The 17418-nt window shown below is 30.1% G+C and overlaps 1 protein-coding gene across 1 annotated transcript in view; it reads left to right on the forward strand.

Annotated features, from left to right (window-relative positions):
- LOC142323930 (pre-rRNA 2'-O-ribose RNA methyltransferase FTSJ3) overlaps nt 1-16586 on the forward strand; it is a 54327-nt gene extending 37741 nt beyond the window's left edge. The window contains exons 11-15 of the mRNA XM_075364302.1: nt 525-731; nt 6205-6283; nt 10119-10312; nt 13330-13517; nt 16362-16586. Coding sequence (XP_075220417.1) covers nt 525-731; nt 6205-6283; nt 10119-10312; nt 13330-13517; nt 16362-16566 — 873 coding nt within the window. The 3' untranslated portion in view covers nt 16567-16586. The remainder of the gene's footprint in view (nt 1-524; nt 732-6204; nt 6284-10118; nt 10313-13329; nt 13518-16361) is intronic.
- Nucleotides 16587-17418: the final 832 nt, after the last annotated feature.

Genomic DNA, 17418 nt, shown 5'->3' on the forward strand with positions numbered 1-17418 from the left:
TTTACTTTCTTATGAAATTGTAATTGTATTACGGTTTTCATTTTAAATTGTATTTCTCTCTTAGCAATAAAGTAAATTCATATAATTGAAATTTTTTTCAAAAAAAAAATTTTTTTTTCAAAAAATTTGTTTAAAAATATTATATTTTATGAAAAATAAATTATTTTATTTCCATCATTAATAAAAAAGTGAATGAAGATTATTTAATTTGACTGATTTGCAGAAATTAGAAATGTAAATAATTTAAAAATATTACTTTTAAGTCTTAGTCTATTTTTTTCAGTTGGTTTAATTTTATTTTATTTATTAATTTAAAAAGAAAAAAATTAATACATTTTTTTGGGATAAAATATGACAACTATTTTTAATTACAGTATTTTTAAATGGTATTTTTTGGAATGGAATTTATTTTCCATAAATTTAATGAATTATAATCTAATCTTACTACTTAATCAGTATTTAATTCTTTAAAAATAGAAAATTTTTTATATATTAATTAAAATAATTATTTTTTAATTGAATAGGATGTGTTTAAAAATTTGATCCATGAAGCTGATGAAGATTATGAATTGGATAAAATTGCTGATTCTGTTAAGAAACAAGGAGGTGTAGTGATTGAAGAAGAATTAAAAAATATGAAGAACGGTAAAGGCAAATTCGATGATGGTGACATTAATGATGATTATGAAGATAACACTAGTGGATCAGATTCAGATTTTGACCTAGATGAGGTAATTAATGATATTTTGAATTTATTTTATTTATTTGTTGTAGTTTCTACATATTGAATGCAGTTAATTGTTATTCAAGTTAAGCTCGCCAAGAAATCCCATACTTAACCAAGTAACCACCAAAATTTATGAATTTCACAAAAACCCAAAACATTCACAAAAAAATACAATTTCATAAAACCCATTTTATTTAAGTTTAGGACTGGTATTAACAAATTCATTGAAAATAAATAACAAACATGGTACCATGTTTCATTCATCACACTTATCTGCTGTCCAATAAAAAATGCATTTAATTTTTTTTGTGATATAAAGAAAAGTAATTATTAATCAAGATTATTTGTAGTATGATTTGATATCTGTATGAAGTTTTCCCTTTACATAGAGTTCATAAAAAGTTTATGATTTTTAAAACAAAAAAAAATTATCATAGGTTAATTCTGTAACCTAATTTATAACTTTTTAAGCTGTACATCTTGCCAGCATATAAAGCTTACATAAAAGATCTTAAAGTGGAACTTTTTGAATGTTACTAATTTTACACACACTGTTTCATTTTTTCTCATCTTTAAGTAACATTTTTGCCATCTTTATTTTAAAAATTTTCCAGTAATTTAACAATTTGTTAACACTTAACATTCGCTGTCAGTTTTGCTAGACTTTCATGCTGTTACTTGGATATTAGTAAAAAATGCATTTTTATTAGTTTTAATCATTGCTTTTAAGTGTATTTTCTTACTTAGGTTTAACAAAGGAATTTCTTATTTGATATGTATTTCTGTATTACAGAATAATTAATAATCCTGCTAATTACCTGACTTACAATATACTACTAGCTATTATTAATGAATGTTAATAAAATAAATTGTAATTTTCTACTTTACATAACTACTGTGATGAATGAAACAAGTGGTTTAGAAAATAAAAAACAAGACAAACACTATGCACAGAATAAACAAACTGATTAAGACTGGAAAATGAATTATCTTGGGTCTGAATATATATTGTGTATACTGCAAAAAATATTACACAAGCAATTACTTTAGAATTTATCTTCAAGCAGATAGAAATTTTTTTTTTGTTTATTTGAAAAATTCTTTTTTTTGCTTAATTTTAAAATCTAGAACAATTTCTAGAATTGGTACTGTGATATTGGTCATAGTAGGAATGGTTTGTTTTTTTAGTCCAACCTTGCATTTTAATGGTTTGTTTTCATGAGTTCCAAAATTTTATTGAAATAGATTTTAAATACACATGGGGTGGAGTGTAGAGCACTAAAAATTATGTTTTATAGCTTAAAAGAATTCTGGTTGCTTAAGTCTTTTGCCCTCCTCTATGAATCATGAGACCTTGCTGTTGGTGAGGGGGCTTGAGTGCTCAGGGATACAGAGTAGCTGGACCGAAGGTGCAACCATATCGAAGAGGTATCTGTTGAGAGCCAGACTAAGGAATGATTCCTGAGAGAGGGCAGCAGCTCTTTCAGTAGTTGTTAGGGGCGTGAGTCACAATGACTTAAACGGCCATATCAACATCACTCAGTCCTCTGAGTACTTGAAAGCAATGGAAAACTACAGCTGTTTTTTTTTTTTCCAAGAAAATGTGGCTCTCTGCATTTTCAATAGCAATAATGGAGGTGCCTTCCTTGGTAAAATATTCCGGAGGTAAAATAGTCCCCCGTTCTGATCTCCGGGTGGGGACTACTAAGGAAGGGGTTACCAGAAAAATAAAAAATAACATTCTACGAGTCGGAGCGTGGAATGTTAGAAGCTTAAAAAAGGTTGGTAGGGTAGAAAATTTAAAAAGGGAAATGGATAGGGTAAAGGTGGATATAGTAGGAATTAGTGAGGTTCGGTGGGAAGAGGAAGGCGACTTTTGGTCAGGGGATTTTAGAGTAATTAACTCAGCGTCAAATAATGGGCAGGCAGGAGTAGGTTTCGTGATGAACAAGAAGATAGGGAGTAGAGTGGAGTATTTCAAGAAGCATAGCGATAGAATCATTGTAATAAGGATAAAATCAAAACCTAAACCGACAACGATTGTTAATGTCTGTATGCCTACAAGCGCCCATGATGATGATGAGGTAGAGTGTGTATACGAAGAGATTGATGAAGCAATTAAACATGTAAAAGGAGATGAAAATTTAATAATAGTTAGAGATTGGAATGCAAGCATTGGAAAAGGCAAGGAAGGAAATTAGTGGGTGAATACGGGCTGGGCAAAAGCAATGAAAGAGGGGACCGACTTGTGGAGTTTTGCACGAAGTATAATTTAGTAATTGCCAACACCCAATTTAAAAATCATAATAGAAGAATATACACTTGGAAAAAGCCAGGCGATACTGCAAGGTATCAGATAGATTATATCATGGTTAAGCAAAGATTTAGAAATCAACTCGTTGACTGCAAAACTTACCCTGGAGCAGACATTGATAGCGACCATAATTTGGTGATAATGAAATGTAGATTGAGGTTTAAAAACCTGAAGAAAAGGTGTCAGATGAATCGGGTGGTATTTAGAGAAGGTTTGGAAGAGGAGGCAAAGAAGATTTTTGAGGAGGACATCGCAAGAGGTCTGAGTAAAAAAGATAAGGTAGAAAATGTAGAAGAAGAATGGGAGAATGTTAAAAAGGAAATTCTTAAATCAGCAGAAGCAAACTTAGGCGTAATAAAGAGAACTGGTAGAAAACCTGGGGTTTCAGACGATATATTGCAGCTGATGGATGAACGTAGAAAATATAAGAATGCTAGTGATGAAGAAAGTAAAAAGAACTATCGGCAATTAAGAAATGCTATAAACAGGAAGTGCAAACTGGCGAAAGAAGAGTGGATTAAAGAAAAGTGTTCAGAAGTGGAAAGAGAAATGAACATTGGTAAAATAGACGGAGCATACAGGAAAGTTAAGGAAAATTTTGGGGTACATAAATTAAAATCTAATAATGTGTTAAACAAAGATTGTACACCAATATATAGTACGAAAGGTAAAGTCGATAGATGGGTGGAATATATTAAAAGAGTTATACGGAGGAAATGAATTAGAAAATGGTGTTATAGAGGAAGAAGAGGAAGTTGAGGAGGATGAAATGGGAGAAACAATACTGAGATCTGAATTTAAGAGAGCATTAAAAGATTTAAATGGCAGAAAGGCTCCTGGAATAGACGGAATACCTGTAGAATTACTGCGCAGTGCAGGTGAGGAAGCGATTGATAGATTATACAAACTGGTGTGTAATATTTATGAAAAAGGGGAATTTCCGTCAGACTTCAAAAAAAGTGTTATAGTAATGATACCAAAGAAAGCAGGGGCAGATAAATGTGAAGAATACAGAACAATTAGTTTAACTAGTCATGCATCAAAAATCTTAACTAGAATTCTGTACAGAAGAATTGAGAGGAGAGTGGAGGAAGTGTTAGGAGAAGACCAATTTGGTTTCAGGAGAAGTATAGGGACAAGGGAAGCAATTTTAGGCCTCAGATTAATAGTAGAAGGAAGATTAAAGAAAAACAAACCAACATACTTGGCGTTTATAGACCTAGAAAAGGCATTCGATAACGTAGACTGGAATAAAATGTTCAGCATTTTTAAAAAAAATTAGGGTTCAAATACAGAGATAGAAGAACAATTGCTAACATGTACAGGAACCAAACAGCAACAGTAATAATTGAAGAAAATAAGAAAGAAGCCTTAATAAGAAAGGGAGTCCGACAAGGATGTTCCCTATCCCTGTTACTTTTTAATCTTTACATGGAACTAGCAATGATGTTAAAGAACAATTTAGATTCGGAGTAACAGTACAAGGTGAAAAGATAAAGGTGCTACGATTTGCTGATGATATAGTAATTCTAGCCGAGAGGAAAAAGGATTTAGAATAAACAATGAATGGCATAGATGAAGTCCTACGCAAGAACTATCGCATGAAAATAAACAAGAACAAAACATAAGTAATGAAATGTAGTAGAAATAACAAAGATGGACCACTGAATGTGAAAATAGGAGGAGAAAAGATTATGGAGGTAGAAGAATTTTCTTATTTGGGAAGTAGAATTACTAAAGATGGACGAAGCAGGAGCGATATAAAATGCCAAATAGCACAAGCTAAACAAGCCTTCAGTAAGAAATATAATTTGTTTACATCAAAAATTAATTTAAATGTCAGGAAAAGATTTTTGAAAGTGTATGTTTGGAGTGTCGCTTTATATGGAAGTGAAACTTGGACAATCGGAGTATCTGAGAAGAAAAGATTAGAAGCTTTTGAAATGTGGTGCTATAGGAGAATGTTAAAAATCAGATGGGTGGATAAAGTGACAAACGAAGAGGTATTGCGGCAAAGAGACAGACTTATAGGCCACATACTAAGGCATCCTGGAATAGTCGCTTTAATATTGGAAGGACAGGTAGAAGGGAAAAATTGTATAGGCAGGCCACGTCTGGAATATGTAAAATAAATTGTTAGGGATGTAGGATGTAGAGGGTATACTGAAATGAAACGACTAGCACTAGATAGGGAATCTTGGAGAGCTGCATCAAACCAGTCAAATGACTGAAGACAAAAAAAAAAAGAAAAGTCTTTTGTGGCTAAGATATTCAGTTGATAATTAAATAAAAGATTGGCTACAGAAAATTTCAGGGAAAGGTTGTTACTTTTAATTGAATTTGAATGTCATGAAATTGAGTAAGTTAATTGTACTATCCCAAGAATTTCAGCCTAAAGGTGGACAACATTTATTGCCAAACTTTAATTTGGCTTACAGCTGACAAAAGCTGTAATGATTGTAAAGTAATACATCAAAACAAAAAAGAATATTCTTTTAAACTTTTTCCTTCATCTCATATTATAACTGGATTACTTCAAAAAATTGGATCTTTATGAAAATATTTCCTCGTTTCAGCTGTAGAAATAATCATTGAAAAGTGTGAAATTTATTTATTTATTTTTTTTTGACAGAATCCTAATGAAAAATAAGGGGCTAATTGATATAGGGTAATTGAAGTTATCAGGCAATGTTGTTTGTCTTTCTTCTGCGTTGGTTTGGTCAATTTTGTTGTAGGTCACACGTACGATTTTATATTGAACTGTACCTGTTTACAGCAGAAAGATCTGATTCCTGGTGAACTGTGTAAAAAAAATTCAATGTGATCTTGCATAAAAGCAAACAAATTTGTGACAAGTAAAATTTATGCAGAGTCACCTTTTCTTTGAACATGCATGTGTACAATTAGAGAAATATTTACCTTTACCTTCATCATTTGATTTTTGTATACCTAATTGCATACTGTCTGATTTCCGAAGAAAGGAGAATATGTATATAATTTTATCATCATTAAAAACAAAATGATAAAATTATGGCCTAAGTATGTTGTTGAATGAATAATTAATAGCAGTACCTTTGTTTTCATTGTCTAGTTACTTAATGTACATTTTTTTGTTTAAACTACTAATTATTTTTAATTAAAATTTATTTTTTTTGTGTTTTAGTTAGAAAAAACAAATCTTTCCAAGAACAAGAATGCCACTAGTAAAAAATCTGGTTTTGAAGTTGCTCCAAAAGAAAACGGTAAGCATTCTTGATCATATCTTTTTAAAATGCATTTGTTTTCCAACAAATAGTAAACTTTATTACTATTTTATAGTATTTATATCAAAAGTTTAACTTGTAATTGTAACACTTGTTTCCATTACTGATAATCTTAAGTACCTGGCTCAAATACTACAGTAATTCATACAGTAACATTACTAATGAAATACATATGCATAACAAAATTAAATGGCTGCCAACTTTAGATTTGCATCATTAGCTTTATTGAGTTCCATGTGGATGAAAATTGTCATTCCATGATTGTTCAAAGCAGTGAAAATTTTTTTTTTAATGGTCAGTTTTCTACTGATCTTAAGTAAGTTATAAATTTTTGACTTTCTCAAATCAACTTCAGCGTGAATGTGGCTGTATCTTGATACACTCCTGCTTACTTAAGATGCTTTTGTGCTTTTATTTTGTAGAATATTTTTTACATGCAGCCTTTTGACAGTTGTAATGTTCAGTTCTTAATGTGACTGATTTTTTATGAAGATTATGAAACGTTTTAGCTAGTGATAAATTTTTCTTAATCCTGATCCAGATCATGGTTATAACTAAAAAAATTCTTTTTTATGCGATTTTAAATTGAAAATGAGTAACAATAATGTAAAATTATTTTATGTTCATCTTTGCTGTTACCAATTATATGTATCTTGTACAAGTATTTATGGTGAGGCGTCCTATTCTCCCCTCAATTTCCGTTCTATTTGGTACAGGTCCTAAATAGTAAGTAAAAAAAGATAAATTTTACTGTCACTTGGGTGCGATACCGCCAGATGTTTAAGATTTGTACAGTTGGATCGTAAACAAAGTAGATTTTTGTATAGTTCATATAACTAATAAATCAATGACTGACAAATAGCATAAGAAGACAAAGCTTAGTTTTCTAACAGATCATTGGAAATGCAAATATTGGACAAGCGGACTGTAATGGAAGAAAGTTACACCTATTAAAAAAATACCAAAAACCAACCTGTTAAGCAAAAAATCAAATTGTACCTTTTAATGTATTCATTCTGTTAAAATGTTATAACTTAGCTAACATTCATTAGAATTATGTTTCAGTCTAAAATTATTGACTGAAATATTTTCTTAATATTTCATTATATGTATTTAATTTTTTTTAAATAAATCACAAGGCCATGTTTACATTATAATTTTTGTATAAAGAACATAACTCATGATAGCTAAATTCATAGGATATTTTGGTTAACCTTCTTCAGCTGAAATAAATTAAACATTTGTTCTGGATTTTTTTCACTTATTTTCAGACCTTAATAAATTTATTAGATATCTTGGATGATTACTGTGCCAAAAGGCATTATAACTTTGCAAAATGATCCATTCATTAAATACGTTTCTGGTAAAATTTAATATGCAGCGAGTCACTCTCTGTAACACTCATGTTAAAGGGTTTATTTTATCTTATATGTGTAACTGTAATTGGCGCAACAGTCTATTGTTACTTGAGTTATAATTAATAACACTGTGAAAGTGTATAATTCAGAAAATAAACAACACATTCACTGAAATTCATTAAAAGTGAATTTAAGTATTCTAATATTGTTGTTAACAGTGACAAGTTAAAAACAAATTCTGTGAAAAAATTTTATATATTGCCTATGTGTTGATTTCTTTTTTGTACTAAAATTAAATATTTGAAAATAATTTTGTTACCCAAAATATTGACCACTGTACTAATGAAATTTAAACCACCATAACATAGTAAATAGTTAAGTTAAACTTTTAAACTTACCGTATAATTCCAAGATCGATTTTCAGGGGATCCCACATCTTCACTTGGTATTTAATTTTATAATTACATTAAAATAAATTATAATTGGTGAATTTTGAATTTGTGAAACTATTTTATAAATTATGAAATTATTATGGATGAATACATGAATTCTGCTGTCCAGTACTGGAATTATGTAATAATTGAAATATATCTTGAACATTATAGAAATTACAAAAATAATAAATTAGATTTATCTAATATGGCAGACTATCTAATAAACAATAAACATTATATTTCTAATATTAACACAAATTTAAAAATATTAGAAATTAATAAAGATGACATAAAATTAAATATATTAGAAAAATATTACATATATAAAAATAAAATTCAATTTATTGAACCACCAGACAGTGTGTGAAGAGACTTATCTTATAGAAACTGTAACAGAAAGCAGTACTTGTGTAAATTTCCTCCTTGCCTTTCCCACCTACCGGCAGTATGTCCGGCATGGTAGGTCGGTCTGCTGGTCAGATCTTTATTTTATACTATATTAGTAAGCCATTAGAGTACCCAACTTCCTGTGCAGTGTTTTAGCAGTGTTCCTATATGAGGCTATTCTGTTGTCATTATACAAAAAACTACTACAAGGAGTCCCTAATCCCTCATCAATAATGGCCCACCTCGGCAAACCATCTCTCCAGATTGAGGCCGCCCTTCCTAACCAAACACACGTATGGTTACACACGATCTAGGTTCCAACCATCACAGGATTTTGTCTTCAATATTCTAGTATCTAGCTTCTCCACATTTCCCCAGGCCTGCCTACTGGAAAGCATGTAACCCATAGTCCTCTCTGGAGTAAGCCAGGTCAAACCCAGCTCCTGTTGAACACCATCCCACCTACAACAATGGTATATGGTGTGTCTTGTGACTTGCAGTATCTACAAGCAGAGGTTTGCCAGACTGGCATAGGTACCCCTCAAACTCCCCATGCCTGGTTAGCAGCTGGGAGAGAGGTGGGTTAGCAGCTGGCTTTGGGGAGGTGGGATTCTTCCCACCTCCCCAAAGCCATGCTGAACCCACAGATCAATGTTATGTATAATGTGTCTTGTCCATTCTCTCATAGGAGAAGCATTCCAGACTTCCTGCCAATCTCTCAAAAGAATTTGTCTAGCCTCAACTTTAGGCATTCTGTTTAAACACCTTGTACAGCATTTGAGCCCTTAGCAGATCAGGAGGGATGCCTGAAATCACTTCATTAGCATTACAGGAAACAGTCCTGTATGCCGAAATAATTTTGATGGCAATTTGCCACTGAATAGATGACAGCCTATCAATGTTCCTTTTACTAGTAAATGCATCCATCCAGGCAGGGGCTGCATAGAAAATTACAGAAAAGCCACCTGCAGGATAAGTCGCCTCTTGGACGCCCACGGTCCTTTATGGCTTCCCATAAGTTGACTTACTTGGCAATAGCACTGCCGGCATGCTCGGATGTTCTCATCAGGAACCACAGCAAAATCTACAGATGTTTACAATATGGTAACAGATGATACAGAACTACTAGCACCAATGCTCACTATCATCAATATTGATAGATCAGATGTATGGTGTTCACCTCACAGAGTATGTTGAACCCCGTACATACTGATAGATAAGCCATTCACATGCAATGAGCAAAGTTAAAATACAAGATAGCCTGTGAAAATTTTTGAATACTTGTACCTTGATAAGAAATCGACAATATTTTTGATAAGAAAAACATTTTGAGCTCTAATGTTAGCAATATTTATACAGTATTTATAACATTTACATAGTATTGTCAAAAAAGTTTTTAAAAGTAATATTGCTGTTAGAAATATGATTATATAAATTGTTGATACCTCTCTCTCATTATTTCAAAAGCCACTTAACAAAATATTGCAGTCGCTAAGAAAGATTTGTTTGAACCATAGGAACATGTAAATCAAATATTGGTTTCATTATTTTTTTCAAAGATACACTTATAAAATGTATCTCTTCTATATTGATATAATTTAGTAATTTACATTAACTACTCTTTATTTATTTCAGGTAAAAAAGCTTTACTTAGAAAGTTATCTGTCGAAGGCCTTGCTGTTGGAGCTATGATGGTGTCATCTAAAAAAATTAAACGTGATCTTATTGATGGTGGCTGGAATAGATATGCATTTAATGATGATAACTTACCCGATTGGTTTGTTGAAGATGAAAAAAAACATATGGTGAAAGAAACTCCTGTACCTAAAGTAAGTAATATTGACAAATTGTATGTATTTTAATATTTCACTTTCATTGTGATCTCCTTTACTGTTAGAATCTAAAAATAATTATGCCTGCTGGAGATGTCTGAGGATTCATTGCTTTTTTTTTTAGTGTCATCCATATTCTTTTTTAGTATCATCCTAACTTTTAAGATAATTGCTCTCCATGTAGAAAACCCAAAAATTCACTTTCTAAGCAAATTTGTTTTGTCATTAACATTAAAAATAAAGAAATCTATGAATATTGCTTTCCTATACTGTACTATAAGTAGCATTGTAAGGCAGTTTGCGAAAATAATTTCCTTTAAAATTAATGATATAATTTTTATTAATTAAAATCAAGCCCTAAGTAAAACCAAGATGTAATGAGAATGGTAAATGGTCATAGGTAAAATAAAAATATTAAATTTAACAATTTAGTTCAAAAATTCCGTGAAAAATAATCCTTGTCATGTTTGTGATATAAGTTATACAGTAAAGCCAAAAGTATAAATGATTTGGCCTTCCTCTGATCACTGAAGTAAATTGAATCCAGTCCAAGAAGAGAATGCCAAAACAATCAATATTTGCCTAGTCTTCAGCAGATTTGCGTACAAATTTATTTTGCTTAATACTCAAGGTTCTGTTCTTTGATATTTTAAGTAATAATGTAACGGTTAGATTAGATCGTTATACTAATGGCTAGTATACTATTGGTATACTAATGATTAGAATGGTATACACAGGCACAAATGTTTTCATATGCTGCCCTCTCAACCATAATATTCCTTTGGTTTTTCTCTTTTAAATTTTTATTTTTCCAAAGCTGTGATTATCTAAAATAAACTTTTATGATCATTGAATGCATACTTATTTTACACAAGGGTAAACCTTGCTATTACTAATTGCTCCATTTTTACCAATTGAACAATTCATATAATGTCAAAAAACATTTCAGCAAAATTGAAATAAAATTGACATTTTTGCAGTATTTATTTAATTGCTCGTAGTAAATTATTTCAAATGTAATAATACATTTACATATCCCTTAAGAGTGCCAAAGAATTCTGTTTTAAGAAATTTCTTTACATATTAATATTTAAATTTTATTTATTATTATCTTTTATGACTGCATAAGATCCCTTTAGTCAGTCCATTATCCAAATCTCTTCGATGGGATTGTTTGGGCTTTGCAGTACTCAGTACTTTTTCATATGTTTCGATCTTTGTGCCCTTCCTAGTATTGAAAATGTTCATGTTGAGTTTTTTCTTGCGAGTGTTCTTGATTTTCTTGTTTAATTTTATCTTATCTTTGGTGTTTTGGTGTAAGGCCAATTTCCTTCAAATCCTCTCTTGTTTCTCTGATCCATCTGCATCCTCTCTTAGTGTTTTTCGCATTGAAATTGTTCTGTACTAGCTGTTTCAGAAGTCTTGAATCTTGTATCCTCATATGTCCAAAGAACCCTAGTCTCTTACGAATGGTATCAGTGTTGGATTCTAACTCTTTGTGTACGACTTTATTGGGCACAGTCCACCACTGCCTGTCTTTCTGATACCTTTTATTGATGTAGGTTTTCCAATTTTTTCAATTTTCTGGAATCTGTTTCTTTGTTAGTTCAGATGAGAGAATGTTTCTGCTGCATAAGTGGCTTGTGGCATTATAACTCTGTCTTATTTTTGCGTGTATTTGTAGGCATTTTTTATTGTAACAAGCCAGGTTAATTTTTGTGCTTTAGCTAGTTTATTTCTTCATATTTGGATTGAAGTTTGTTAGTTTAGGTTGTTTGTTATTATTTTTCTGAGGTGTTTAAATTGGGATACTATTTTGATTTTATTACTGTTTATGTTTACTTCTTTTATTTGTGTTGGTTTTTGGGGCAAAATTTCTGTCTTTTCAAATGATATTTTCCTAGCAGTTTCCTCGTGAAATACATAGATTTTGAGATTAGGTTGTGGTTTCTGTAGAGATTGACAAGTCTCTGTACATTTTTGATTATTTTCTTTTCGGTGGGCCATTTTCTGATGATGTCACGGTATCTTCTTCTCTGCCTAGTTGAGCATTGAAGTCCTGATTAACTATTTAACATGGTTTTTGGGGATGGTATTTATAGTCAGGTCTCTTGTATATCCCAGAAGTTTTTCTTTATAGTTATTTGGAAAGTTATTTTTATTATTACTGGGTCCACTAATTGAGCACTGAAGTCTCTTGATTAATTATTTAACATGGTTTTTGGGGATGTTGTTTATACTCAGGTCAAGTAAATCACAGTGTTTTAGAAAGTTATTTTTATTATTAGTGTGTCCACGAGCATTTATTATAGTGGATTTTATTAGATGCTTATAGGATATGTTGAGATTATATCCTTGAGATTCCATGGTGTCCTGGTCGGTGTTTCTTATTTCCTGCAGTCCCATGATGAGAATTTTGTGTTTGTCCTTTAGGCCAGTTGTTATTTTCAGTTCACCACTCTGCATGAGTGAATTTACATTGCGTGTGGAAATGTACCTACATTTACACACACACACACACACACACACACACACACACACACACACACACAGGTAATTTGCTTTAATTTTATTGTGGACTTTGTATTTTTCTTGTTTGTGTGTGTAGTGCTGGGGCATTCCAATGATCCAATTGCAATGTTATCTTCTAAGAGGCAGCCCACCACATCCGAATGCTGAACTCTGGTGTTGCTTGGTTCAGTCGTTGGAGTATTCCTTAAAAGACCTTTCATGAATGACTGCCAAGGGGTCAGTTGTGCTGGGACTAGGTCCCGAGTTACAACTCTAGGTGTAATTTAGTGAGGTGTGATTTGATGTTAAATGAAGCTGTAAAGTTTGTTTAGATTCAGTTCACCAGACAAATTTTTCGTATCGGTTCTGGATATATCCAGCGCACCTCATGGAGGCTCAATCTGATTTTTATTAAAGTTATTTTTTAGAAACATTATAGTCTGATCCTAAACAGTATGCCCTAAATTTTATTTATATTAATAAAAATTATTTGTTTATTTTAGGAACTTGTAGATGAATATAAAAAGAAGTTAACAGAACTTAATGCAAGACCAATCAAAAAAGTTGTTGAAGCTAAAGCAAGAAAGAAGAAACGTGGTATTAGAAAAATGGAGAAAGCAAAGAAGAAACTCGAAGGTTTACTAGAGAATCCAGATATTTCTAATCAAGAAAAGACAAGACAGATAAAAAAGTAAATAAAATAAGCCAATTTGTTATTTTATGTTAGAAATTAAAGTTATGAATGGACTGTTAGAAATTTAGCTATCTTTACAAATTTTAACTTCATGAATATGATTTATTTTATCATTGCATGGTATTTAACTGGTATGTCATGGATATTGTATATAGTAATAAGCATAGATGTCATCAGTTTAATTACTGCAATGTAACCTGTTTAGTTTCTTTTATTACAAGAAATCAAATTGTAATGTTAATTGACTATCAGGTTTGTAAATTTTGTTATTCTATTTGTATTTTGTGAGAATTGTGATTGAACAGATTGAAGCCAAAGACTTTTTGGGTTGCCCTTTATTAAAGGAATGAATCAAGAGTTGTTGCTAATAAAAAAATAAATATAGTCCTGCGTCAGTCGTTTTAAGTAAACATCATGTGAAGTTATGCTTTTTTTACAATATTTGTAATCTTTATAAGTATTTCTTATAATTTAATTAAAATCTATAAACATACAAGTCTTAATTACCAAGCTTCTTCCAAACCACTTCTTGTAGAGCAAAACATTTAGCAGCACATCATCACTAAATATAATCAGAATTAAGACATTTATTTGTCCTTTTTAAAGCAAGATACAATTCATAAAAAGAATCAAATTGGTGTATATACAGTGGTAATAATCCAGTTGGATTGTTAAAGCATGACTTTTCAAAATTAAAACTGCAGTGCAAATAAAGTTATGCTCAATGGTAATTGAAATAAGTTGGAAAACAATTTTAGTTAGGTTCAAAACTATTTGCAAAACATTTTACTTAAATGTAAACCTAGATTTTGTTTGTTAAATAGTCATCATCAGTCTTGACCTGCTAACTTGAAAAAATGCAAAAATTTTAACTGTGGTTGTTAGGAATTAAGGAAATTACAAAATCTTTTTCAAATAACTTTTATGTAACTATAAAAGGTAAAGATATCTTTCAGTGTGACTGCATAACATAGGTTTACCTCTTATTTAAATCTGTCAAATTTTAAATCCAGGCATTTATAAATTAATAAAAACAATAATTGAAACTTTGTGTGTGTAAGGTCAACTAAAGAAACATAGAAACTAGAATAAAGGAGAATTTCTTACTCTTTGTAAATATAAAAGATTTTTTTAGTAAGACCAAAGTAATGGGCTCTAGCCTAGCAACATCTGGAAACCGGTTACAAAATTAGAATATTAGAAACAGTAGTTTTAAAAAGTGTTTAATTTAGTAGTTGGGAAACTTATTTTTTATCTATATTGATGGAGACACTTGATTGTTGAACACTGGTGAGAACCTAATATCTTTTCAAATTTTTAATGTACTAAAAATACTTTTATAAAAGTAATGATTATAAGAACATTAAATGGATTTGCTGTTTTGTTCCATAATTTTTTTTTTCAATATTTGTTTTATGGTGTTAATAAGTACTGTTTATTATTATAGTTTATTTCTATATTGTCTACTGATAATAAATAGTAGGTTTATTAGTTGGACATTGATATATATGAGCAGAAACATAAGTTTGCATTTCTTACTGCTTGTAAAATGTAAAAAACAATAGTAACGTAATTCAACTACAAAATTCATAATTGGGAATAAATTAAGTAAAATTAAGTAAAAATTTTACAATTTATAAATTTATTTTTTTATGATAATTATTTATTATAAATTTCTGAGTATTCAATTGAGCAGTGTTTATGATGTTATTCAGTCAGTCATTCACAATGGGGGGTGATACTACAAATTTGTTTTTATTAGGAGAGTTGACAGATATGTTGTTAATTTATAGTAAAGTAAATAAAAATGGAATGGCTGCTGTGCTTGAATACCAGGAAAAAATCCAGATCAAAGAGTACCGGATCGTAAAACATTTTAGGCTTTGGGGAGGCAAGTTCGAGAAACAGTTATTCTTAAATCACACTGATTCAATGCTGGTCGTGAATGTTTTGTGAGAAATGCCAACACTGAAGAAGCATTATTGAATGTGGTACAATTTTACCACCTCAAGCACCGGAATTTTACATTGCTTTCAATCAAGTTACATCAAGTTACAAATCAAGTTACATTGTTACAATCAAGTGTGGCAAACATTACAGGAGCAACAATTATACCCATACCCATTCTATACAACACTTGTACAAGCGTTATTACCACTTGATTTTGATAAATGGATGAAATTGTCGATGTTTAATTAGAAAATGTGAACATCATTCTGATTTCTTAATATTAATAACTAATGAATCCTGTTTTATAAGAAATGATATTGTAAATTATTGAAACTCTCACACTTGGGCAGAAGAAAATCCCCATGAGACTGCTACTAGTCATTTCCAACGCACTTTTTTGTTTAATGTATGGTGTGGTCTTCTTGAAGGATAATCTCATAGGCCCTTTGTGCTTGTTGATAATCTCACAGGCATGGTGTGCTTGTATTTTAAGGAATGACTATGCCATTTTTTAAAACTACCTACCTGTGTCTGATGGCACATAACATTGAGAACAAATGATTGTAAGAGATTTATACTTTCTTTTTTACAATATATAATATATATATAATTATATTCTAAATAGATTTAGATATTATATTATAATAGGTTAATAATATATATATAAAACTGTAATAAATTAAAATTTTTGGTTGTAAATATGTATGAAGAACATCCAGTTAATTTTCCAATATTCAGTTAATTTTATTCACCATCACCATACTCCAAAGTATTTCCAAGGATAGGGTTTGTTGAAAATATAATTGTTTTATTGTTTCTTCTTTAATTTTAGTTGCAATTTTTTGCTAAATATTTTAAATATATTAAGATGTTTTTTTTTTTCTATTTCAGGCTGTATAAAAAAGCAAAAGATATAAAGAAACCAGAAGTAACATATGTTGTAGCTAAGAAACATTCAACTGGTGCTAGAATATCTAGACCAGCTGGTATCAAAGGAAGATATAAAGTTGTTGATCCACGCATGAAGAAAGATAATAGATATCAAAACTCTGTAAAAAAGGGTATGAAAGGTGGAAAAAATAAAAGAAGGAAATAAATTATTGTTACAGTAAATTGTATATTGTCTTTTTTTCTCAAATAAAAGAATTTGTTTCTGTTTATAACCAAACATACAATATTTATTTTTCTGCATTGTAACAAAAATCATTATAACAAAACCATTTTTTTATATTGGTTGGATTCTGTAGATAATATAGATGATCTAATCTAATATATATATGTATATATAAAAATTAAAAGAAATATAAACCATCAAAACACAATAAAAGTTAAACTTAACAAATTAATACCAAGAATTGATTTCGCAGGATCACTTACTTCAGTTGCTATTAAATTCTATAATTATATTAAAAAGTATTGATAATGTGTAAATTTGTTGAAATCACTTCTTTTATGAAAATTTTGAAATTTATTATGGAAGATTACTAAAATATACTGAAAATATGAAAAATTTTTAAATTCTGCTGTCCAGTGTTGGAATGATGTAATATTTAAAACATCATATTTTCCTTTGTATTATCATTATTGCCAACCATTAAATTTTTTTTTATTTTTTATTAAATTTACTAGTTTCTTTGAATCGAATTTGGTGGTTTATCATTTTATATTTTTATTTATATTTATAAATGTAATATTTCTTGAATATATCAATTTTTTTATCATTATTACAAACTTCCAAAATCTGTAAATTATTTTTTGCAGTCAGTAATAATATAACTGCATTTTACAAATGGTGAGCTACATTAGATAATAACTTCTTTTATTGTTATTGTAAGTTGTGTAATGTTCTGTAAATCTATTTTTTTAATGATCTGTTAAAATTAAAATATTAATTTTTTTCTCAAATTTGTGAGAAATTACTTACTTATTCTCGAATTTGCGAAAAATT

The sequence above is a fragment of the Lycorma delicatula genome, chromosome 4, assembly GCF_047948215.1.
Source record: "Lycorma delicatula isolate Av1 chromosome 4, ASM4794821v1, whole genome shotgun sequence".
Taxonomy (NCBI): domain Eukaryota; kingdom Metazoa; phylum Arthropoda; class Insecta; order Hemiptera; family Fulgoridae; genus Lycorma; species Lycorma delicatula.